This window comes from Panulirus ornatus, chromosome 50 (assembly GCF_036320965.1).
Source record: "Panulirus ornatus isolate Po-2019 chromosome 50, ASM3632096v1, whole genome shotgun sequence".
Lineage (NCBI taxonomy): Eukaryota > Metazoa > Arthropoda > Malacostraca > Decapoda > Palinuridae > Panulirus > Panulirus ornatus.
Window position 1 is genome coordinate 10,530,830 of NC_092273.1, and position 26,108 is coordinate 10,556,937.

At 36.2% G+C, this 26,108-nt stretch overlaps 1 protein-coding gene across 1 annotated transcript; it reads right to left on the reverse strand.

The window, feature by feature from the left end:
* Positions 1 to 5,005: 5,005 nt before the first annotated feature.
* eIF2A (eukaryotic translation initiation factor 2A) lies at positions 5,006 to 25,290 on the reverse strand. The gene is made up of 13 exons (XM_071691427.1): positions 25,182 to 25,290; positions 23,270 to 23,414; positions 22,402 to 22,520; positions 21,049 to 21,148; positions 17,983 to 18,158; positions 16,172 to 16,263; positions 14,113 to 14,263; positions 13,518 to 13,732; positions 12,219 to 12,349; positions 7,355 to 7,506; positions 6,841 to 6,939; positions 6,395 to 6,612; positions 5,006 to 5,636 (listed from the first exon to the last, which is right to left on the reverse strand). Exons 1-13 carry the CDS (start codon positions 25,195 to 25,197, stop codon positions 5,511 to 5,513), a joined length of 1,740 nt encoding a protein of 579 aa, XP_071547528.1. The 5' UTR covers positions 25,198 to 25,290; the 3' UTR covers positions 5,006 to 5,510.
* Between the last annotated feature and the right edge of the window lie 818 nt (positions 25,291 to 26,108).

The window sequence follows — 26,108 nt, forward strand, 5'->3', positions numbered from 1 at the left end:
AGTGATGAGAGTAAGTGAGCTTTGAAAGGAGACTTGTTTGGAGAAGTACCAGGAAAGATTGAGTGTAGAATGGCTAAAGGTGAGAGGAAATGAATTTCTTGCAAACGAAGTCTTTGGTACAGAGGCTTATGAGTTTCAAAAGTGATCTGCATAACATTCATCTAAACCTCCCTTTTATTTTTGAGCAAGAACTCTTTTACCACTGCCTGTTACTCTACTGATTTTTCTATTATAAGTGTATCACTTGCTTTCAAAAATGACTACTTTCCACTCGCTTCTATTATTCTTTTGCATAATTCCTTATCCCATGCTACTTGCCATGATCTTTTCTATCATAAGAACTCCCTGCAAGACCTACAAAGTGAGAGCTATTCTACTGATACTGTTAAGGCATAAACTGACACAAATGTACTGAAATCTTAAGTTTCCATTCAAAATCTTTATTCATGTGAATGTTATCATATATTATCCTAAGAACATATTAGGTAGCTGTAATTACAAGTCCCCATATCTCTGCATATTAACACACTTGTGCACTATAACATGAATGCCGCATCAGTTTCTTATCAAATTTGCATTGGACTATCACTTCACTCAAAAGAGAAAAAAAAAATCACCTAAAATTGAGTCATTTCATCTGATGTATGAAATCTCGGCGCCATTTTCCTAGAAGCTTGCTCTCTCAACATAATCTAACTCCGTTAAATATAAGGCAACCCTATACATGTCATAAAAGAATCATTTACCTCATAGCAGCCATACCAGAATGTACTGTGTGCTAACCCTTTAAAAAATTTCTTACATATTTCCAACATATATAAGTATATATAAATACTTATACATACATAGAAATATACATATATATATATATATATGGTTGCCTTCATCCATTCCTGTTGCTACCCCACCACACAGAAAGTAGGGTCGCTACCCCCTGCTTCAGCAAGGCAGTGAAAAAAAAAAAAAAAAAGCCACATTCGTTTACACTTAGTCTCTAGCTGTCATGTGTAATGCACCAAAACCACAACCCCCTATCCACATTCAGGTTTACCACAGATGCTTCACATGTCCTGGTTCAGTCCATTTGTTGTATTTTATAACATTCCACAATGCACTAGCCCTTTAAAAAATTTTCTCATATCCCTGTCACACATTCCTCCATTATGCAGTATTTTCATCTGTAAAACTGTTTATAAAGTGTTCTATCTATATCTCTAATGCCTGTTCCAGTTGAAAGTCCCTCAAAGGGGTGGCCACAGCAACAGTCTCCATAACTAAAGAATTCCAGTGCTGCTTCTTAGCATATAGTGCCTCACCTTTAACAGGCCACTGGCAGAGGGCAAGTCTAGCAGTGTTGGCAGAAGTTATCACCTAATGTTCATAATGACTACTTCTACCAAACTTTTCTACCTAATGCTCCTGCCTAAATGTTCCTACCTATTACTACTATCTACTGCTCCTACTATTTTGCCAAAAGGCAGGGCTAGCACACACTGCTCACCACATGAAAATCTAGTTACAAAGAATGAGTTGTGTGAGTTAAGTGTTACATATTATAAGGAGAGATTGTATGTTTGTGGACAGAATGCCAGTAGTTCACATGTTAGTGAGGCAGAAAAAGGACAGCTACCTGAGTCAGAGTGAAACTTGACAACAAATAAAGTGCAGGCTAAGTAAGCATATATCACTAACCCTCCCAATACCCAGATGGGTAGTCCTGGTAATATACCTCACTGGTTGTTGGCTGCCTACTACAGTGTTTATTGTATTTACAATATTTCACATATTCATTTATATAATAGTTATCTATTTATGGCCTACTGGTGTCTCACAATAACTCCTTTGTAAAAATCATCTGTTATATTGTGGTGTTATTTTAAAAGTGTGTATTAATTATAGGATACCTGGGTGCTGATAATGCATCTCATTTGTTCAAACGCATTACAATGATCTACCACAGCCAAATGGTACATGCTAGCAAAATCCTAAAATCATCATAATATTGATCTTTATACCAATGTTTTTCCAATATTTAGAAAAACAGATGAATTTGTATGTGGCATTTACGAATATGGAGAAGGCATATGACTGGGTTCATAGTGAATGCTTTGTGAAAGGTCTCAAGAGTATATGATGAGGGAGGTAAGCTGCTAAAAGCAAATTTTATATCAAGGATGTAAGGGATGTGTACGAGACGGAAGAGAAGTGATTGGCTCCAAGGCTGCGAAAGGGGTAAGTGATGTCTCCATGGTTGTTTAATATGTTTATGGATGGGGTGGTTAGGGAGGTATATGCAAGAGTTTTGGAGAGAGGTGCAAATATGAAGTCTGTTGAGGATGAGAGGGCCTGCAAAGTGAGTCAGTTGTTCTTCGCCGATGATAGAGCACTGGTGGCCGATTCGCGTGAGAAACTACAGAAGTTGGTGACTGAATTTGGAAAAGTGTGTGAAAGGAAAAAGTAGAGAGTAAATGTGAAACACAGCAAGGTTATTGGGTTCAGCAGGGTTGAGGGACAAGTTAGCTGGCATGTAAGTTTGAATGGAACTAAATTGGAGAGTGAAGTGTTTTAGATACCTGGGAGTGGACTTGACAACGAATGGAACCATGGAAGCGGAAGTGAGTCACAGGGTGGGGGAGGGGGGGAAGGTTTTGGGAGCGATGAAGGTGTGGAAAGAGAACATTATCTCAGAGAGCAAAAATGGGAATGTTTGTAGGAATAGTAGTTCCAACAACATCATATAGTTGTGAGGCAAGGGCTACGGATAGGGTTGTATGGAGGAGGGTGGATGTGATGGAAATCAAATATTTGAGGACAATATGTGGTTTGATTAAGAAATGAAAGGGTAAGAGAGATGTGAGGTAATAAAAAGAGTATGGTTGAGAAAGCAGAAGAGGGTATGTTGAAATGATTTGGACAAATGCAGAGAATGAGTAAGGAAAAGTTGACAAAGAGGATACATGTGTCAAAGAGGTGGAGTAAACAAGAAGTGGGAGACCAAATTGGAGGTGGAAGGATGGAGTGAAAAAGATTTTGAGAGACTGGGACCTAGACATACAGGAGGGTGAGAGGCTTACAAAGAATAGAGTTAACTGGAACAATGTGGTATACTGGGGTTGACATGCTGTCGATGGACTGAGCCAGGGCATGTGAAACATCTGGGGCAAACCATGGAAAGGTCTGTGAGGCCTGGATGTGGATAGGGAGTTGTGGTTTCAGTGCATTACACATGACAGCTAGAGACTGAGTGTTAACAAATGTGGCCTCTTTTGTCTGTTTGGCACTATCTAGCTGAAGCAGGAGGTAGCCATGCTGTTTCCTGTGGGGCAGGGTAGCACCAGGACTGGATGAAGGCAAGCAAGTATGAATAAGTACATGTGTCTATATGTATAGGTCTGTCTATGTATATGAACATGTCATGTATGGGCATTTGTGTATATATATATATGTGTGTATATGAGTGGATGGGTCGTTCTTAATCCGTTTCCTGGCACTACCTTGCTGGAGTGGGACATGGTGATCAAGTATAATAAATGATGAAATAAATAGCCAATGTAACTATAAATAAATGAAAAAATATAAAAGTAACAGTGAAAACTACAAAGAATTTCTTTTTTAAATTTTCTAAATCAGCCTTAGTAATACTTATATCCAATTTCCAATTTCACCAATATAAAGATCAATAATGTTTTTTATATAAAACTTACTGTGCTTACATGGTTTTTTTTGATGGCAAAAATAAGAGGTTATTGTATTGAAAATTAAAATGCATGATTTCATTTCATCAAACCTTATTTTGTTTTTTCTGGCTTTATGTGAGAGTAAAAAAATCTATATAAAATACTGCTGGTATCAAATGAAAGAAATATTTTTTATTTCTTTTTTGGGGAGGGCTCTTCCATGCCAGGTCACAACAAGCCTTGTGCATAGGAAAATATTACATTACCTACATGGCGCACGAGGGTGTTAACGTAACAATCAATAACATTTAAAAAAAAATAACATTTACATTTTAGAGGTTTCTGTAGAAATATGTATCCCTATATCAATCTCTCAACATCTATTTCACATCAATTACATAAAAACCCTGCAAATATAAACTATGTATAAAATCAAACACCACCCTAATATGTTTGTTTTTTACACTGGTCCAATATATATAAAATATACAATGAAAAAATATAAAATGCAATTCATTCAAAGAATTACTGAACAAAGAAAGTAGCCCTATGCTAGACTTGAACTGTAAGTCACTAAAGTATTTATCAAATAGCTGCTGTGAATTATTTGTCAAAAAATCCTGAATTTTCAGTTATCATCATTAACTTTAACTATAAAGACAATCCACAAAATGCAAACATTACAATTCACAACAGAAAACACATAAATGTCTGTAATGACAAAGAGATAATATCATGGAGGGTCAGAACTCCATATACCTTTTTCTTGAAATCAACATGATTTCCAATCCCTGCACTACCATGTTTAGGCAGGATATGATGAATATGGGGGAAAAAATTCCCATAGATAAAAGCATGGAAAACTACAAATTTTCCAAAAATGTAGATGTCACCCATCTGCATTAATTTCCAAAGGTTAATATGCTTAATACTGGTCTTGTATTTTCTCCAATATAAACCTCATGAAATCAACAAAACCTCTGCTGAACAAAATATAAAAAAAATGCTTCTGTGCAAACAAAATATATTTTGTTTTATGAAACTTATCGTGTAAGCCACTGACAATAAATTTCAGTATAACTGTCAGCACTAATAAAAATAAAGAAAATCCCAATCACAGCCTCATTTTACAAATGCCTTTGCTTTACAATGCCAGGTTAACTTGGATGGAAGCAAATGATATGCAACTTCACATACTTGTGAAACAATGAAAGTGTGAAAATCATATTGTTAAATGCTGTATGGAAGACATTAGCTGAAGTAAATTTGATGAAATCATGCAGTTTTACTAAATACGTTTAAAAAAAATTGTGTCAAGCTCTAAGTACAGGAGGAATGAAAACAGCTTTCTTCATATGATGCCATTCATACAAAATCTGATAAAATCAAGGCTGACATTCCTTATAAATTCTGTTATTGGCAAATTATCATAACAGTTCTATGCAGATTTTTGAAAAGACAGTGTCTGAAAAATGTAGTGTAAAGTTCTAAGAATAAATGGACTCAAAAAAGTTTTCTGCATATTATGCTACATTCTTAATCATAATTTTCAACTCTGATGGCTCTCAAATTCAATTATGCATGGTATATGCATATGGCAAACCAACTAATAAATATATGCTGATTTCCAAATGCCCATGCATTTAACATTAATGAACAGCATAATAACAACTATGACTTTTCATAATACGGATTTTCTAGCCTGCCGGTCATGAAACTAGATTTACATCACAACACTGCCAAATATTGAAACTAGAGACATTATTCGTTTAAAACAAGTTGGATGCTCAATAAATTGAGATTACATTATATTGTATATAATACTGCAGTATATCAGAGGAGCAGTTCCTTCAAGTCTTCCATTAGTTTTTCTTCAGTGGCTATCTTTTCCAGTTGATTTTCCTCCAAAACTTTTCCACTTTCCTGTTCTGCTTTCAATTTTGCAATTGCATGAAGTTTCTGAAATTAACAAAAGGTTATTACCTAGAAAACAGTGAGATAATTCAAACACAATAAAGCTAAGGTAATAATTGATAAGAGGGAAATCTACTTTCAGAAGATGAATGTAAATCTCATTTCCGCATCAGGTTGGCATTATTTTCAATTACTGATTCATCTCAAAACTATATTTCAGGAAGCATATTTTGTACCCATGGACTAGGTAATAATTCTAAACTTTACACTGTTATCACATGACTGCATAAGCTCCTACTTAGTCTCCTTATAATGTTTTTTTGCTGCTTTTCACAACTTAAATTTCAATACTGTTGGATGTACGCTCAGTACAAAAACGATCTTTACATTTTCAAAGTGACATAATATGATATAAAGATGAAAAACATAAAAGCATACCAACCTTTTAAAGTTACCAGGCGATCATTCTGAGATCTGTCGTTCACTGGTGTAAAGATTGTTTTAATGGTATATGTACTTCCAAATAAACAAATCCATGTTACTTTCATATCTGTCAGCTAATCACATTTCACACTTGCACTGACCACTCTCAAGCAAATCCTCAATTTCTTTCAACACTTATTGCATTTCCAGCTACGTCTACTTTAATTACTTTACAATTCATACACATTTTGTTCTTCATCTCTGAATCTCATTTGTTACTCCTACTTTTCCACTTCAACAAATGATATCCATAAAATTTATCACCTAACAAAGTTTGTCAAATTACCATGGCATGACACAATCTTGTATTCTCGACTTACCTTCTTAATATTTTTTATCTTTCTGTCCTTATCACGATCCCCAGTCAATTCAATATTTGTAGCAAATGACTGAACAGGTGTTTGAGATTCTGAAGCAGGTGCTCTCCAATTGCTTTTGCTCTTTCCTTCCTTCTCAGCCTCTTCTTCTTCACGCTTCTTCTTAGCTGCTTCTCTCCTTTTTTTGTTCCTTAAAGCTGTCTTTGACGGCGGGGGAGGTGCTAAATAGAGCCAAAAAAAATTCACTTTAACTGAAACTCTTATCTTTGTTCATTGTAAAATATTTCAAATTGATGCAACATTAATATAATGATCCTGCTAAATAAAGAGAAAAACTAAAACAAAAATAAGAAGAGACCTACTGTAAGTTCAGTTGTTTGTTAAACATCAATAATAAGGAAAAACTCTAGTGTTTCACAAGAAAATTAATAAATGAGAACAATTTCTACCTTCACTCATCTCACTAAGGAACTTCTTCTCTGTACTTGGAGCACCAACAGGACCTTTGGCTCCTCTCTGACAAGGAGGGATGTACTTTTGTTTTGATGCTGTTAGGATATTCAAATGAGTATCATTAATCAATTCTACACAACCCAACCTGATACCTAATGGGAAAGTGCAACATAAGTACTACTGTAACTTATATCAATTTGTATATAAAATCGTCATTTATCTTTTACTGTTAGTGACAATACTTATCCTACAATTTTTTTGTTCAAAAGTTTTCTTCAGGAAGAGACTTCTCAAAATGTTAAAGACATTGCTCTATGACAGGATTGACATATATGCCTTGTGGCAGTGATATGATTATATGGGGGAGCACTTATACAAATGGAACAGTCTGCCTTAGGAAAAAACAAATGCAAGCAGCATACAGAAATTTTAAAAAGTTGTTCAAGTGATGGGGCTCCACGAGTTTAAAACTTCCTCCATGTACTGAACAATCAAGTAAATACGACTCACCAGACACTAATGAAGATTCTATACCAGAAACAGGTTTAGTAGAGACAGTGAAAGGCTTGGCAGCATCAGAGTCTGGGATCCACTGTACACAAAAGAGTTCATTCATAAAACTCTCATGCTGCAAGACTGCTGTGTAATGCCATAACCTATATCTGAAAATAATAATTTCATATTTATTACCTACTAAGAAGATTAAAAATACATAAAGATTTTACCATCCGATCATAAAAGAAATTTTGATGACAGCATGTAAGGAGACTTTTGCCATGGCCACACCCTTCACGGGAGTTTCCAGAGGGAATGGGTGTCAAGAGATATAGATAGACATATAGATGAAGTATCATTCTAATGCACCATCTCATGTAAGCTAGTTGGACTTCTAACTTCTTAAGTTATTCCCTAAGATAAAACGGCAAACAATGCTCAAGGTTTTCTAAAGGGATACATTGAAACGAGTCGGTGAAAGACACCAACTACCACTGCACCACATACAGAACTCTTAGTTCCCTCAAATACATCTTCATTGTGCTGAAGTAAACAGTGATTTCCATTCTAGTATAAAACAATTTTCTATTTTTTCACTTTGTAAACTAACTCTAACCTCCAATTTCATATAATAATGCCAAAAAGCCCTGTTTAATGCTGAAATATAAATTACTTGTAAATGATAATGGACCAACATGTTCATTATCACTCACTTGTTAAGCAGCATTTACATAACAGCTTATCTTACATAATCTACATCCACATGCAATTAGTATGAGGATCATCTTTAAGTGTAACAAAAATACAACCTACCATATGAATTGTATCATCAACCTGAATATCAAATTATAACCTGTTTACACATCCAGTAAAATTCAAACACTGTATACAGCACTTTAAGTATAAGGCAACTTGAATAATACTCATGACAGTATCACATACTATCAACCAATGCCAGTTTAACATAAACAAAGAACTGAGTATGAATGGAAAATAATTCACAAGGCATTCTTAGTTTGTTTGTCTGCTTCCAAAACATGAAAAGCACACTATATCTGACTTATTACAGATAATGTTAAAAAAATAAGAAGACATCAGGAATGATCAATTAACTGGTAGGACGCCATGGTAGGAAGAAGTCCTGAATTTGGTGACTTGGTGGACTTACCCAATTATTCATAACCTTATGATATAATAGATGATGGTTATTTTCCTTAGATAACCTACAATCTTTTTCATTCGACAATAAAAATGAAAATAACTGCTGTGTATGCAGGCTAAATGATGTCAAAGGGTACAAATATGCCAATACCAACTTTAATGGCTGTTATGATTCATGTAACAAAAAAACTTTTTTGTGATGCTGGTTGAGCACTATATCAATTTAACTGCTGATGCTTATTAGACTCTTCACTAAACAAATTATTACTGTATAAGACCAAGACAACTGATTTCTTACATCAGCCATAATTCTTGTCAAATATCCACATGAGGTATTTGTAGCAATACAGTCATATTTACAGTCTAGACACAGACTCCAAAAGTTCATCATCTACAGTGATGAATGGTAATGTGCACTTAATCTACCCTATGGAACTAGAAATGAAGGGGATGATGGATAAATAGATATATAAAGAATAATATATTTTCCAAATTCTGTATCCATCGAGACCTACTGATACAGCAAACAAATGATTCCAATATAACTTTTATCAAATTACAAGTGGTGTTCCAGCATATCCAAGGATAAAAGTGGCAAACCATTAGGGGATGAACTATGGGTGTCAGACACGAAACAACAGCTCCATGTTTGATAGTAAACCAAGGATGTAAGGCATGTGTACGAGTAAGAAGAGAAGAAAGTGATTGGTTCCCATTGAATATTGGTTTGCAGCAAGGGCACATGATGTCTCCATGGTCGTTTACTTTGTATATGGATGGGGTGGTTAGGGAGGTGAATGTAAGAGTTTTGGAGAGAGGGGTAAGTATGCAGTCTGTTGTGGATGAGAGGGCTTGGGAAGTGAGTCAGTGGTTGTTCGCTGATGATATAGACCTGGTGGCTGATTCGGGTGAGAAACTGAAGATGTTGGTGACTGAGTTTGGTAAGGTGTGTGAAAGAAGAAAGCTGAGAATAAAGTGAATAAGAGCAAGGTTAACAGATTCACTAAGGTTGAGGGGCAAGTTAATTGGGAGGTAGGGGATAGGGGAGAAAGAATACTTCCCACGTATTCCCTGCGTGTCGTAGAAGGTGACTAAAAGGGAAGGGAGCGGGGGGCTGGAAATCCTCTCCCCTCTTGTTTTTTTTGTTTTTCTCAAAGAAGGAACAGAGAAGGGGGCCAGATGAGGATATTCCCTCAAAGGCCCAGTCCTCTGTTCTTAACGCTACCTCGTTAACGCGGGAAATGGCGAATAGTATGAAAGAAAAAGAGAAGTTTGAATGGAGAAAAACTGGAGGAAGTGAAGTGTTTTAGATATCTGATAGTGGATTTAGCAGCGGATGGAACCATGGAAGCGGAAGCGAGTCACAGGGTGGGGGAGGGGGCAAAGGTTCTGGGAGCATTGAAGAATGTGTGGAAAGCAAGAGTGTTGTCTCAGAGAGCAAAAATGAGTATGTTTGAAGGAATATGGTTGCAAGGTGTGGGCTATATATAGGGTTGTGCAGAGGGTGGATGTACTGGAAATTAAATGCTTGAGGTCAATATGTGGTGTGAGGTGGCTTGATCGAGTAAGTAATGAAAAGGCAAGAGATGTGTGTTAATAAAAAGTGTGTGATTGAGAGAGCAGAAGTGTGTGTATTGAAATGGTTTGGTCACATGGAGAGAATGAGTGAGGAAAGATTGACAAAGAGGATAAATGTGTCAGAGGTAGAGGGAACGAGAAGTGGGAGACCAAATTGGAGGTGGAAGGATGGAGTGGAAAAGATTTTGAGCAATAGAGGCCTGAACATACAGGAGGGTGAAAGGCGTGCAAGGAACAAAGTGAATTGGAATGATGTGTTATATCGGGGTGGACGTGCTGTCAATGGATTGAAACAGGGAATGTAAAGCATCTGGGGTAAACCAGACATATACATATGTAAACAGACATATACATATATACATATGTATACATATAAGGCATGTGTACGTGTAGGAAGAGAGGAAAGTGATTGGTTCTCAGTGAATGTAGGTTTGCGGCAGGGGTGTGTGATGTCTCCATGGTTGTTTAATTTGTTTATGGATGGGGTTGTTAGGGAGGTAAATGCAAGAGTTTTGGAAAGAGGGGCAAGTATGAAGTCTGTTGGGGATGAGAGAGCTTGGGAAGTGAGTCAGTTGTTGTTCGCTGATGATACAGCGCTGGTGGCTGATTCATGTGGGAAACTGCAGAAGCTGGTGACTGAGTTTGGTAAAGTGTGTGGAAGAAGAAAGTTAAGAGTAAATGTGAATAAGAGCAAGGTTATTAGGTACAGTAGGGTTGAGGGTCAAGTCAATTGGGAGGTGAGTTTGAATGGAGAAAAACTGGAGGAAGTGAAGTGTTTTAGATATCTGGGAGTGGATCTGGCAGCGGATGGAACCATGGAAGCGGAAGTGGATCATAGGGTGGGGGAGGGGGCGAAAATTCTGGGGGCCTTGAAGAATGTGTGGAAGTCGAGAACATTATCTCGGAAAGCAAAAATGGGTATGTTTGAAGGAATAGTGGTTCCAACAATGTTGTATGGTTGCGAGGCGTGGGCTATGGATAGGGTTGTGCGCAGGAGGATGGATGTGCTGGAAATGAGATGTTTGAGGACAATGTGTGGTGTGAGGTGGTTTGATCGAGTGAGTAACGTAAGGGTAAGAGAGATGTGTGGAAATAAAAAGAGCGTGGTTGAGAGAGCAGAAGAGGGTGTTTTGAAGTGGTTTGGGCACATGGAGAGAATGAGTGAGGAAAGATTGACCAAGAGGATATATGTGTCGGAGGTGGAGGGAACGAGAAGAGGGAGACCAAATTGGAGGTGGAAAGATGGAGTGAAAAAGATTTTGTGTGATCGGGGCCTGAACATGCAGGAGGGTGAAAGGAGGGCAAGGAATAGAGTGAATTGGAGCGATGTGGTATACCGGGGTTGACGTGCTGTCAGTGGATTGAATCAAGGCATGTGAAGCGTCTGGGGTAAACCATGGAAAGCTGTGTAGGTATGTATATTTGCGTGTGTGGACGTATGTATATACATGTGTATGGGGGGGGTTGGGCCATTTCTTTCGTCTGTTTCCTTGCGCTACCTCGCAAACGCGGGAGACAGCGACAAAGTATAAAAAAAAAAAAAAAAAAAAAAAAAAATATATATATATATATATACACATGTACATATTTTCTGTTTCCCTTTTAGAAAGTTAAAATCCAAGGAGGGGTGGGTTTCTAGCCCCTCGCTCCCGTCCCCTTTGGTCACCTTCTATGACACGTGGGGAATGCATGGGAAGTATATATACAATGAAATGTATAGGTATGTATGTGTGTGTGTGTGTGTGTGTGGGTGTCTATGTATATACATGTGTATGTGGGTGGGTTTGGGCCATTCTTTTGCCTGTTTCCTTGCACTACCTCGTTAATGCGGGAGACGGCAATTCAGTATAATAAAATACAAAATAGATATATATAACTAAAATCCTTAACACAGAGATCTTACATTCATCACATCCACATTATTTTCCTAGCTGCATTCAATAATAATGCTTAATATACTGTACAAAAAAGTAAAAGTGAAAAACTAATGAGGTTTGGAGCAGTGATACTTCTCCATTGTTAAATTTCTCAAGTAGTGCTTCCAGGAATATTTTTTTGGAAAACATTGACTACAAACTGCATAGTTAAAAAGACAATCTAAGCATCAAACTTGAATAAAAGTTCCTTTGGTACAACTCACCCATTATTAACCCTAAGTCTTGGTGAGCAAGTGGCTGTAAGCAAGTACTGGCCACAGGGAGACCAGCTCAAATGTGTAGTGTCAGAACATTCAGTTTCACCAATCAGCTTTCGTGTTGCTATGTTCCACATCTGTACAAAGATTATTTGGTTAATGAGCTGAAAAATATCTATAAATTTCTTTTAGATTTTGTGGATTACCCTTGTGCTTAATATATATATTAGAGATCTATCACTGAAGAAAAATTATGTCCTATGTACAATTCTAAAGTTTCAACAACGTACCATGAACTGCAAGAGGTCACAGTGTTGTGAATGATATAGTATAACATCAAAACACAATGATACCACTTCTTCCACAAAAAGCTGATCAAAATTCTCCATTCAGGAGTCAAGTTGCAGATTTGGATTTAGCGGCTACCTTCACAAGGTGGCATCATGCCAAGACTCAGGTGACCACAATAACCAGCTTTCACATCTGATATGTAAAGTCAAGTAAGAAAAAAAGTGACGACAGAGATGGGTGGGACAGCAACTTCATGTCCCTCATATTCATACAAAGTATTTTAAAACCATTCTTTAAGATGATATGGTCATATAAAATCTATAGCAGATGATGGGTTGGCAAAGTGGATATACAGTAGTGAAGTACTGTAGAGGGGGAAAGGTACTGTGTGTAAGAGTTGGATAAAAAAACAAAGAGGAAATTGATTAAGTCTATGGATATTACAGATGAGGATGATAAGAGCAATGACTGGGGTTCAAGTGTAATAGAAGCATTCTTTTTTATAAAGTTAGTATAAATATAGATGGGGGATAATGATCTCACTTGACCAACCTACTTCGTATGGTAAGTGAAAAAGTAAGAAGCAACTTTATAAGCGATGAAGTCCATGTTTCCATTTAGCGTACCAGGCCTGGGTTAAGGATGTGTGTTAGTGATGTTTGGAAGCTGTATGTACCTGATCCATTCTATCACATTGCAATTGGAGTAATGATAAAGAAATAAAATAAACAGTCAATCAAAGACAACAACAACAAAGCTCAGCCTCACTTGAACTTGATAGGGACTTGAGTTTAGGACTTGGGGTGGGATGTAGCCCAGCCTTTGGACAATCAACCCATGCATGCAAGCAATTCCCATGCAGTGTATCTTTTTTTTTTTAGAAAATAAACTGTGCAAAAAAGAATCCTTGCAAAGTGAAACCATACAAAGTAAGGGAAGATTTATGAATATGAACTTGAAATTTACTTGTCAAATTTGTTTTTATATTCTAAATTAAACCATGAGACATCTTACCTCAAATCTAGCTGCTATGTTGCCAAATCCACCCACTAACACAATATTGCCAACTGGATTGACAAGAACTGTGTTCCTGGCACCTGTACCAAACTCTGCAATTGCATCGCATTTTTGGTTAAAAAGTGTAGCTTTGGACGGCATTGTACCATAAACTGCAAAGAATTCTTGGCCATCGGGACACCACGCCACAGAATGAATATTTCCTGGTTTAGCTGAAAATATAATAGTAAAAATAAGCCTTAAGAAAATACAAGTCACTCTTTTGACTGTCTGGATCATCAATCATACATAAATACACAAGAGAAACAAAAGAGCAGTCAAGCAGTCAAACTGCTATCCATATCAAAAAGCCAAACAAAGCTAAAAAACTTAATGAAGAAGAAAGGAGGAAGGGGAAGTGGAGATGCTCTGTAAATTAAAGCATATAATGAGCACTTTGCATATGTCAACAAAATATGGTATAAATCACACAGGGAAATTTTCATGAGCTACCCAAGCAGTCATTTTACTCCTTTGTTCACGTAAAAACACAAGTTCTATGGGTTAATTTAATCTCTCCACTGTACAATGTCATATAACACTGAAAACTTACAAAATGTGATCCTAATTGAGTCTCCTCGAGCACTGAGGTAGAAAAGCATTTGATCCCCATAGTACGACCCTCCTGACTTAGCTACTTCTGCAGCAGTCAAAAGTAAGCATGCAGAAGATTGTTTGTTCCAGTAATTTTGTACGCTATCAACCTGTAATTAAATAAGTTACAATAAGATACTAGCTATGGTCTTCAGTATGACACTAATCATACCAAACTTTAGCGAGCATTACAATAACACATGGAAAATGTCATCAGGTAACACCCAGTGATAAACTGAGGAGTGCATCAAAGGGGAAAGTTGAGCATAAACTTGGACAAAAGTAAGTAAATGAGATGAAGCAGGGACACACAATAAAGATATATACAAAATGCTTATGCATGGAAAGAGAATGGGAAATAGGTCAAGGAGTTTCTAAAATCTAGAACATTCAGAACCATACCAAATGGAACTGTCTCTGATAAATAAAATGCCTTACTGGGTTTAGCACAAAGTACAGTACTAGCTTAAATACTATCATAAATAATGATATCAAATACTGACTGTGAAGTGAAAGAATAAAATGCTTTGCAAATGGCACTAGTCTCAGTTAAACAATAGAATTAGAAAACAGAGAACTTGCAGAAAAACTTCGATATAATAAAAAAACAGGGAGAAAAGAGCAAATGTTGAATTTGATCAAATAAGCTTAGGAATGATTAATGATGTAACTGTCTCCCTATAAAGTCCCAAAAAGGAAAGACAGAAATTGAACTAAACATGAAAGATCTACAATGTGATAGCAAACTGATGAAATAGTACTATCAGCTGAGAATTATGTAGTATAATTATGACAGCCTTCAACTAAAGGAAAAAGAAAGGTGAAAATGTTCAGTGTGTACAAAAGATGCAAAATTGAATACCTCTGTATTGTTTGGCTATCCATCAAGGTCATCCATCTACCAGGAATAAATAAAGTTAGGGATATTACAGAAGCATTTTACTAGAAGTGAGGAATGATACACCAACATCACCATCAAAGATCAAAACTGCACAGAATAGAGAGAGAGAGAAATATATGACAATGCTTGGCAGCATGTAAGCCAGAAAACAAATGTTCTAGGTGTAAAAGCTACACACAGAGAAAGAAAAAGTAATTTAATCTACAAATATACCTGGGAATATACTAAAAAGAAATTGGACAAAAATGCATGAATATCCCACTAGAATTATAGTGTTGCCCTGTGAAATAAGAAATGGACAGAGTAAGCATCGAAACCTTCAAAAAGAAACTTGACAGTGAGTTTAGAAAAGAACAATTGCATCATCAACCATGCAAGTTCCACAATGAGCACAAAGTGCTAGCCATGCTTTAGGCAAAATTTCATTGCTGGTACTGCAGGTAGAAAAAGCAATCCCCTGGTCCACACATCTTCTTCCTCTGGAACATGTGAACAATCATGAAAGTCAGAAAGAACTAGGCCTCTAATGCCTAGGAAGAGGAAGAGAGATAAGCAAAATCAAGGGACTGCAAAATATGAACCACCATGAAAGGTTGAGATAACTATAAATAAATACCTAAAGGAGAAGAGGAAAAAGATATATAATACATGCATGGCAAAAGCTGAAGGTATAGCCTCTAGACAATGGTGATAGAGTCGTTAAACCTCCAAGAATACCATGGGACAAGACAAAAAATGAAAAAATATATGAAAACTCAACCAGGATGCAAAAATGACTATTCACTGTACTACCAGGAGAAATCAGAAACATGCATGGGATAACTACAGAAACATTTAAAAGGAAACTTGACATATGGTCAAAATCAGTCCCATACAGAACCTACAATAAAAAATTATGTAATGCATGTGACAAATGAGAAGAACAGTCTTATTTATCTAGCAAGATGTGTGGTAAGCATTTTGTGCTACCCTTGCTATCATGGCAAAATCTTGTAGTAGTTAAACAGGCAGATGCATCAAATAATCTACCTTCATTCAAACCTATGTCAACCATTTACATGCATATCTCAGTTCTCAAAGAAAAAAAATGCCATACTAAAAGAAATATGATCAATACCTCAAAAAAACTCTTGTTGGCCAGAGCATTAGAATTTTCATGAAAATGTGGGAAGCGATAAAGGTGGACATATGCTGGAATTGCCTTCACACCTGCAGTGAAGAAAATCATATTAGTAAAAAATTACAGCATCATCTAAGACAAGTAAAAAGTATCAATTTCTACTATACCGTTCTTCTGATTTAACATACTCCTAAACATATGGGATTGTTCAAGTACAAGAAGGCCCATTAATTTAATACCTTCAATGATTTAGCAGTCAGTGGTACTGTGATTGCACACAATGGCTCTCCTGGGTTCAAATCTTGGGTGCAGAATTCAGCCAGCAGTTCATCCTCCCCTCAGGACTGACTGATAGACTGAGTAAATGGCTTAGGCTAGGATAATCATTTCTTTTATTTATCTAAAGGCTTATGCAGCCCAGGCTTTCTTACTTCCAGGAGCAGGGATATGTGGACTTCTTCAGAGTAAGAAGTTCTTTGACGAAACTGTACTTCCAATGATACAGCCCTGTTAAAGGTAACTATTCACTTGTGGTGTAACCTAGTGCTGGCAGATTCCAATAACACCTACACACATACATACTAGCTTCCTTCCTTCTAGCCCTAAGAGTCCCTTTTTCTTTATGATGCTCTTGCACCATTAAAAAAGCTGGCCACATCCACAGTTCATAAAATGTGATATTGTGGTTGTGTCTGTGTGTAGAGAATGCAGTGCAACTGAGTAGTAAGTGCTAAGTGCCTTCATTATGGTAGCTGCATCATGGGAATGAAGGGTCTTGGGTATGTCGAAACAGTGTTTGTAATTATGACTCAAGTTAGCCTGGAGAGTGTTATTTTTGATGGGTGCAGCTTTGTGGGCCAGAGTTTAAGACTGAGTTGGGAGATAAGTCATTCGGTGTTTGTCAGTTTGTTACAGTGTGTGTGTGTTGTTTTGGCTGTGTATTATTTGTTGAGGATGGAGGGGATCTGCGAGTAGAGGTTACTGAAGGGCAAGGCTTGGGTAAGCTTAATTTTCTGTTCGGGAGTTGGTAGTTAGTTATAAAATCATTTGGGTGGGAGTGATCTGGTGCTGTTGTATGAGCATGATGAGGTGAGACTGTACTGGAAGAATCTTTGTTTCACTGTGTAGGTGGTAATGGTATTGGAGTAAAGATGGCAGAAAGAATTCTGCATCTTGCAACAAAATATCCAAATAAACCACAAGTATGTGGAAGGCACCAAAGTTGTATATAACTTCTTTCTAAAATATTATGAAGCCCTTCTTTTAATGGTTCAATAGTCTGGATACTCATGATCAAATGGAGAGAGCAATGACAAAAAAATCTCACTTTAAAATAGCAACAGTATGCTTATCCATACAACGTTAATGCATATGAAACTGAGGTCAGTCTTAAGAGTTATCTGTTGAATTACCTGAAGCTGGGTGATGTACCATCTATAACATAGGGACCCTGAATCAGCAGCAAATTAGTCAGGTTAACAACCATGAAGTGTACGCACAGTTATGCTGTCTGACTTTCTAATTCTCGGGATATATGTTTCCTAATGTCCTCATTGGTGTATGACTGTTGTTTCTTGACATATACATGAAAGACAAGAATACAAATAACTGAAAGTGAATCCAAGTGAGGTAAGAATGAGTCTTACGAGGTAAGGCAAGAAATGGAGGGGAACCAAAGGTCTAGTGGAAAGACATAATGAAAGAAACGTGTGATGACATTCAAAATAAGTATCTTAAGTGTTAATGGGGAAATGCACAGTATGCCAGATACGAATAAAATAAGTTGTACTTAACAAAATAACACTTACTGGGCACAAAAAAAGTAACAAAATGGTTATCTTTGGAAGGTGAAAGACTGAATGATCGTATTTTCTGGAGAATCTTCTTTTCATCTACGTTTTGCAAGTTATCTGCTTTATAGAAATGTACTTCATTGGTAACATTTCGGGCAAAGATTTTTTCATCACCTGTCCACTGTGGCTGCCTGAAAAGAATAATATGTATGTTAGTTAAAATTTCTTAAATGCATAACCTTTCAAAACATGGACCATGTTTATAGGAAATAAAATCAGCGATAACATACCCTTCAGAAGATATATTTATCAACTGTTAGGAACTCTGCAACATGTAGAAAGCAAAAGACTTAATCTATTCTTCCTTACCTTCTGCAACTTACAAACATTCAATGGCAATTATCTCAAAGTATCTAAATCAAAAGAAACCAACAATCTATTCCAAAATAGGAGCTTGTACAGGAAAATCTAAAAGACAGTCTGAATAGGTTCTTTTTTTTCATACAGATTCGCCATTTCGAGGGGGGGGGCTGGAAATCCTCCCCTCATTTTCAATTTTCCAAAAGAGGAAGGAAAAGGTTCTTAAGCAATAATATAATGGGAAAATATAGCAAAATGATTGACACAAAGATGTAACACTTAATCTCATATCACCCATTGTCTAACTCAAGCTTTTCCCAACAAATTGCTGATGTCATACAACAGAGGAACATTCTCAGACAAAACTATTAGACAACAAGAGGGTTCACAGAACAAATTCAAACACTAAATAAACCATCACAATCCTAACCATTTGCAAACAAACAAACTGGCTCTCCTTCCTTAACACTATGAACAAAACCATCGGGAGACCAACTTTGGTGAATGCTTATGGAAATCCACAGCTCCAACACCAACCAAGACCCTCAACACAGGGAACTTCTATCTCAGACCATAACGTCCTCCCCTCCAAAAGAAACCAAAACAAAAAGATAATTGAAAAACATATGGATGACTTCCTACACGAGAAATTACCTAACTGAGAAGAAATAGGGTTTTGGAAAAAAAAAATGAAGTGTAATGAGCAGATAATGAGAAAAGAGGTCTTTTCCAAACAAAAGAGAAGGCTGGATGGACTGTCTGTATCTGGAGTGCCAGAGAGCATTCGACACTGTACTGCATAGGAGGAATGATTAAAAAGCTGGGTCTCTGGACAGGAGTAAAGAGATGACTCTTCTGATGGATAAAAGATTTATCTTAGTGGAAGAGAACAAAGGACAAATGTTAGAGGTACTTTCCCCAAATGGATGGAGGTCACCAGTATGGTGCTGCAAGGCTGTTCTGGGAATGTGATTCTTGTTCTATGTGAATGATGTACCAGAATGTATGGCCAGCTACTTGCATTTGTTTGCTGATGATGCAAAAGTCATGTGGTAAATGAAAAGCATGGAGGATTGCATCAGCTTACAAGGGGACCATGACAGACTTCAACACTGGTCTCATACATGGTATACAAAATTCAACCAAGCAAATTCAAATTGATGTGGATGCGGAAAGAATGAATGAAGGTCTCCGTATGATAATCATCTAATAGAAAATAAGTGTTTGTGAGAGGGACTTGAAAGGTAGCACTTTATCTACCTTGTCACCAGATTCCAACATTAGGAGAATAGCAAAGGACACAAATTGTCTTCCGACTAACATGATAATAGCACTAAAGAATAGGGATAAGATAATATCTAGCTAGCTGTTCATATCCTCCATGTGGCCAAAATTAGAATATGCTTCCCAAGTTTAATCGCACCTAAAGCACACAGAGCTAACAGAATAGGTCCAAGGGAGGGTTACAAAGATGGCCCTAGAATCAAGAGATACACTACAGGGAAAGGATAAAAGCTTTAAATTTGCCCACCTTGGAAGAAAGAAGAGTGAGGGGGTGGCCTGATCACTACCTTTCAGTTCTTAAAACAGATTAATGATTAAGAAAGTGAACAGTTCTTCAAGTGATGTAAGGCTATAACATGAAATTAAGCAAGAAACTTGTTAAGAAAGATGAAAAGAAGTACTTATGTAGTATAAGAGTGAAGGATGAAAGGCACAGAATAACCTAGGACAAGGTTAATGCAGAAATCATCATATATAACTTCTGAAAGTTGTGCGACAGTATAGAATGTTCAATGATAGCAAAGAATGTTCAAAAGATGAAGCCCTCCCCTTACAGTACAAATAGGTAATTACAAATAAGAAATCACAAGTTACAAACTCGTAAAGCAAAGAAACCATGCCCTCTGAATGTCTTTCAAATTCTTGTGGTTTTGGAACATTACACATGACAGTTAGATAATGAACTTGGACAAATAAAGCCTTTTCTTTGTTCCTGGTAGGAAATAGTGAATAATTAAGAAAATGAGAAAAGAAAGAAAAATACTCTCTCTCCCATTTGATGACTTTTCTTGATCTCTGGTTTGATTTCTCAATTTCATCTTCTACTTGTGTTAACCTCTGATCCTGCTCCTCGGTTTAAATTAATTTCTCCAGCTTTGTGGTCTCAGATGATTCATGTTATTTCTTTCCTTGGCCTCCTTCCTTTGAGTCTAGTCACAACTGTATGTTCATAGTATTTTCCCTTGTTTACATCAATTTCTTTTTATGTTAGCTGAGACAACATGGTCAGCTGAGGCCCTAATCAAGGCCATACTATTAATGCTCTCTCTCTCCCTCTCTCTCTGCCTGTGTGTGTCTGCTAACAGGCTTTGCCTTGCATAATCTGGCTAGTCTAAATTTATTTGCCTCAGCTTTTGGTCCCAATTTGCCTGGTTCCCCAGTATTCTTTGAATAACATTTGGTTACCTTATCTGCTCAAAACAGAATCTGCAGTGTTACCTATCAGTACGAAATACATTTTTTCATTTACTGTTACACTTTTTCGAATTTCTTTCACAATTTTCTTTAATCACTTGACGTAAGTTACTCAAAATATCTTCTACAAAAACATGCTATACATGATCTAGTCCATCTCTATCTGTACAATGTTCAAATACACAGCTTTATATGCTGTACAACAAAGATTTTATATATCTCTCAAACTTCCCAGTGCCTTACCAGTTAACTTGGTTCTTCTGAAAAAATGCTTTGAGTAATTTCTTCCCTGATACATCATAAACACTCAAGTTTGGCTGAACTTGACTCTGGTCCACCGTTTCTGGAAATGCAAAAAAAGGAAAAACAATGAATCAGTATGAGAAAATGTTAATTCTGAAACATTAATTCTTCATTCTCTCAAAATGAAGTATGCTGAAATTAAGGTACAAGTAAAAGATGCACATGGAAACAGAAAGATATTCTGGAGCCTGATGATCAGACAAAGATAGCAATTGTTCTAGTGCATAAAAGTAAGAGGGAGTAAAAGGAATTGTAAGAATCATAGGAAATTAATCTTTGAGAAAGTTGAAGTCTGGAAGAACCTTCATCTGCCAGAAAATTGTGATGAATGTACGATAAAGTGCATTAAATATATAACACCTTGAATAAAACAGTTAAAAGGATGGTACACTGTATAACAATACTAAAGGCTCACATGAGCCTGTAATCACTAATTGCTCACTTTGTTTTATCATGTAAATATTTGATGAAATAGGCCTTAACCTGCATAACTGACAAAAAGTAAACTTTGCAGATGATATGTGAGCCAATTCTACTAATATGTTATTTGACTCAAAACCTTTACAACTAGAATTTGAGACAATTCTGACTTGAAGCTAAGAAGTCATGGTGATTTGAAGAAAGTGCTACTTTTAAATAACAGCAGGCATCTTGGATAGTGGTCAGTTTGTTGGACACAGGTTTGAAAAGAAATCACTGAAAACCATCCTCAACAAGTTTGGTTTAAACTAACCAAGTGTTTTCAAAGGATATGATTTTTCCATCTTAGTAAGGCTCAGTCATCTGTTTTTGATGCTAACTCGCTAATTCATTAAAAAACCTACATCCCACATTAAACAACTCATAATCATGTAGCCACAGATAAAATCTGAGTTATTTTTGCTTATGAAAACTACTTAAAGAAATTTTTAGTTTTCCTAACAACCACCATCTTGGATGGTGTTTGGGGTCACTGTACAAAACTTTAAAAAGGGAAAAATTACCCAAGGATCATTCTTATCAAATCTGGTTGAAATTGTACCTGGAGCTTCAGAGAAAAATGAAATATCAAAAATCAACTGAAGAACAACAAATGCCAAGTGAAAGCAAAAATCTCACATGGCCTCTTACCATGAGCTAAAAAGCTACACAAGAGGATCTTGGAAGAAAATTAAATTTGGACTTAAAAAATAATATCAAATCAATCTGGATGAAGGTGAACAGGAGTAAAAAAGAGGCATGTGTACAGAGTAAAAGTACATTAGTAATTTCAGCATTATTTCTTTGTACAGGACAAAACATTCTTGAACTTACTGACATATGATTCCCAGACAGCCAAGTAAGTGCCCATGGGAGACAAACATATCTCTTGGGCACGCGAGTGTTTCAGATTGCCAATTCTTTCCCATGATGGAGCCTCAGCAACATAAACCCTACAAACATAACTTTCTGATAATGAATCAGATAACAGTATGAAGTCAAAATGAATTTATGCTGAAATAAGTAATGGGTTTTCACAGAAAATACTCTGCTTTTCACTAAAATGGTGATATTCTAATACCCTAACCCAATTCAAACATGTCTTCAGAAAGTTACCCTTGATATCAGTCTGATGTTTCTTGTTGCCTAAGTTTAGCTAATGCAACTACTGAACCAAATTATGAAAACTAGTTGAAAACTATTAGTGTTAACCATCCATTGGTAACAACCCTTAAAAGGAACCATGCATTTGCTGCTATGAATGCATGGTATTCTTGTTCCTTATCTGACAGTTAAAAATCTTACACGAGAGACAGAGGAATAAGATTTGCAATTTCTGGTTAAACTGGTAAATGTTGAACATGAATTTCATATTTCATTAAATCAGACAGTAGCTCAAATCTTTTCTATACTGAATATCTACAGTACATGATAAACATCAAGTTAGTTTCAAGGGCAAATTTGATCAACTTCAGCTTATCATCCTATCAAGACTTTCTGGAACACTTAATCAACAATGATGTCACTTGTAGCATGAGATATACCTCATTTGCCCTCCCAAATCATGAGGTAAAAAGAAGAGGTGATGACCAAAATATTCTAAAATAACACTGCAAAAGAATATCAATACTACTACTGTTTGTTTTACTGCTGCTGCAATTTGTAGCCAGCAGAGACTTCTTGTTAAAATCTAATTACTTACTGGCCATCCGCAATCCAAGCAAATCTCTTCCCATTCTCCGAGAAAGTAAATGTCTTCACTTTCCCTTCAAATCCTTTGAAGTCTGTAGAATTATTACCAAGGTTTGATGGGCCATCAGTAAACTGTATCCCATCAGTGGTATGGACTGCAAACCGAAAATTTCAATTGATATAATTCATTTAATACTAATGTATACATACAGAAAGGGAAATGAGGGATTTGTATATTCCAGTAATTCTTGAAAATTCCGCTAAAATTCTAATCATATGGAGCATATTAGCCTTCTCTTTAGATCTCTTAACATGTAAACTATATCGCCTCTGCATGCATACTCTTGACCTTTCTACATATGCACCAACCTAAACCTCACGGTAAAGCAAGAATTTAAGTAATACCTAGAAAGACATACTGTAATACAACTCATAGTGACCTGATATGAGACAATTTCTTTTAATATTTCTCACTTAAAACTCTTCCATAATTCAATAGAGAGGCCTTATATCTGAAATAAAGTACAAAATCAGATGCAGTCATAATGAAGAGCTATCTAAAATATCACCTTCTTTGGATCGACATATGCCTGAGAGCATCTTAATACTAAATAAGTAAAATATGTTTATTGTTTTCCTTAGTGAGAAATTGCAAAAACTGGTCTAAGTAAGTGAAGAGAATGAAAGGAGAAAGCCAAAAGTTAGGATAATGTAAATATAAATAATATTAAGTTTAGCAGGAGAGAGAGAGAGAGAGAGAGAGAGAGAGAGAGAGAGAGAGAGAGAGAGAGAGAGAGGTTGAAATGAGAGTATGAGGAGATAAGATGAAGAGTGGAGTGTCTCAAATACCAAAGAGTGGACATGGTAGAGGATGGAACAATGGAAGATAAGATTAGCCATAAGAAGGGGGAGGGTGCTTAGGTCCTCAGTGCAATGAGGAGGGTGTAAAATGAGATTTCACTATCTGTAAGGGTAAAGACAGGTATGTTTGATGGTAAAGTAGTCCTAATGGTGATGTTGCATGGATGTGAAGCATGGGCCCTAGATCACTAAGTACAGAACAGGGTGAATGTGTTGAAAATAAAACGATTGAGGACAATATGTGGTGTGCAGCGGGTCAATCAAAAAAGAAATTATATGGTAAGACAGGTAATACAAGAGAGACCTCAATAAAACAGTGCCTGCAATTACCAAAATAATAAACAGAAAAATAAAGAATTCAAAAATAACATTAACTTAGCTTCCGTCATAGCTCACTAAGTGAGCAAATACGGCTATTTCTTCATCTGTTCTTGGTGCTAGACCACTAAATAGGATGCAGCAACGAAGTATCAATAAGAATTCTTATATTAATTGGTTTTATAGATATGAACACATTTCCCTCTAACATAAATTACTTCACTTTCCCAAATAAACAAAACCTTCATCACATTATTCAATACCACTCATTAAATCAAACTGTTCCCAATCATTTTATGCAGCTGTTACTGCATCTAGGATGCACTACATTAACACTACTAGACAAAATCACGAGGGTTTTACCACAATGAAGAAACATCGGCAAAATAACCACTAAGCTATTACCCTAATGAAGATAAATCGGCAAAATTACCAGTCATGAAACACTTTCCTTCAATCTAATCATCCTTACACAAAATCAAAATCTATCAATTATCTTATAATGGTCCACTTCTGAAGCTAATGATACTCAATTTCATTAGTGAAACCATGAGCAGTTTTAGATCTGCAAAAATCTTAGCGAGGTATACACAAGCATGTTGAACTGGAGAAGCTTCTCCCTATTGGACGCTTTAAGAAAGTTGGTTAACTCATATCGCCATCCTTTTTTTTAAGGAATTACCATCACACGTATCTTATGACTTACCACACACAAAAATCAAATGAAGTAATCCTAATTTTACCTGCAAAATGTGTCATAATGAGAGAGTTGCCGATAACATGCCGTACACAATACTTCAGATGTCCGGCTGAGAGAAGAGGAGCCGAGCCAATGACAACATTGACTCGAAATTTTCCACCAATCACAGAAGAGTTTGGAGGAAAATTTCAAGGATGTTATATATAAATATTTACTTTCACTAATACCAAATAAATGGCCTTCTATGATAATAATTTTATTCAGTAGATATTTACGGACTTTATATATCAGTTGCATCTTTGTCAAATTTATTTTAATGAGTAACTAGGTGCAAACTATTACCAGCTGTTACCTTCTCCTTACTTTATGAGGATCCTTATTAACATTTCATCATTTTCGTTGGAACTAGATGACAATTAATAAACCTATCAATGATTAATATGTATCTATCTGAAAAGCTCATATTTGATTCATCTAACTTTTGTCAGATGACAGCAGCTAAAAAAACGGTTCACCGAGAGTCCATATGTCGATTCGGGTTATCCTTTTAAAAAGAATTTTGAGGTCCCATTGGCGATCTTAGGAAATGTAATGAAACTTCTCAGTATTCTGCGTTTATTTCAACCTTAACGATAAATAAGGCGAGAGTTGAAATACGTCGCGATTTGGTGTATGGTAAAACAATGAAAATGAGAAATCCTTTTTTTTTTTTTTACATCCAGCTTGAACTACTTACAACTATATCAATACCAATAACAGTTAAAAATCACATTTTCTCAACACTACAAGAGTTGCAAATGAATATACTTTATTTTTAAAGAGTATAGAGAACTTTAATATGCATTTTAACAAAAATTATTTTTCCCATTCAAATGTATCAAGTGCTTTATGAATTTCCTCCTCTTTATACACACACACTTTACTAACTATCTGTCTTATGTCTTATTCAGGTTCTACTATCTTTAATTAA

What these genes read in the sequence shown, in the direction of transcription:
- eIF2A (XM_071691427.1), bottom strand. An exon ending in AGACTTAGGGTTAATAATGG is followed by an intron (nt 7,507 to 12,218) that starts GTGAGTTGTACC and finishes TATTATTTTCAG; the next exon opens with ATATAGGTTATGGCATTACA. An exon ending in AGATAAAAAATATTAAGAAG is followed by an intron (nt 5,637 to 6,394) that starts GTAAGTCGAGAA and finishes TGTTAATTTCAG; the next exon opens with AAACTTCATGCAATTGCAAA.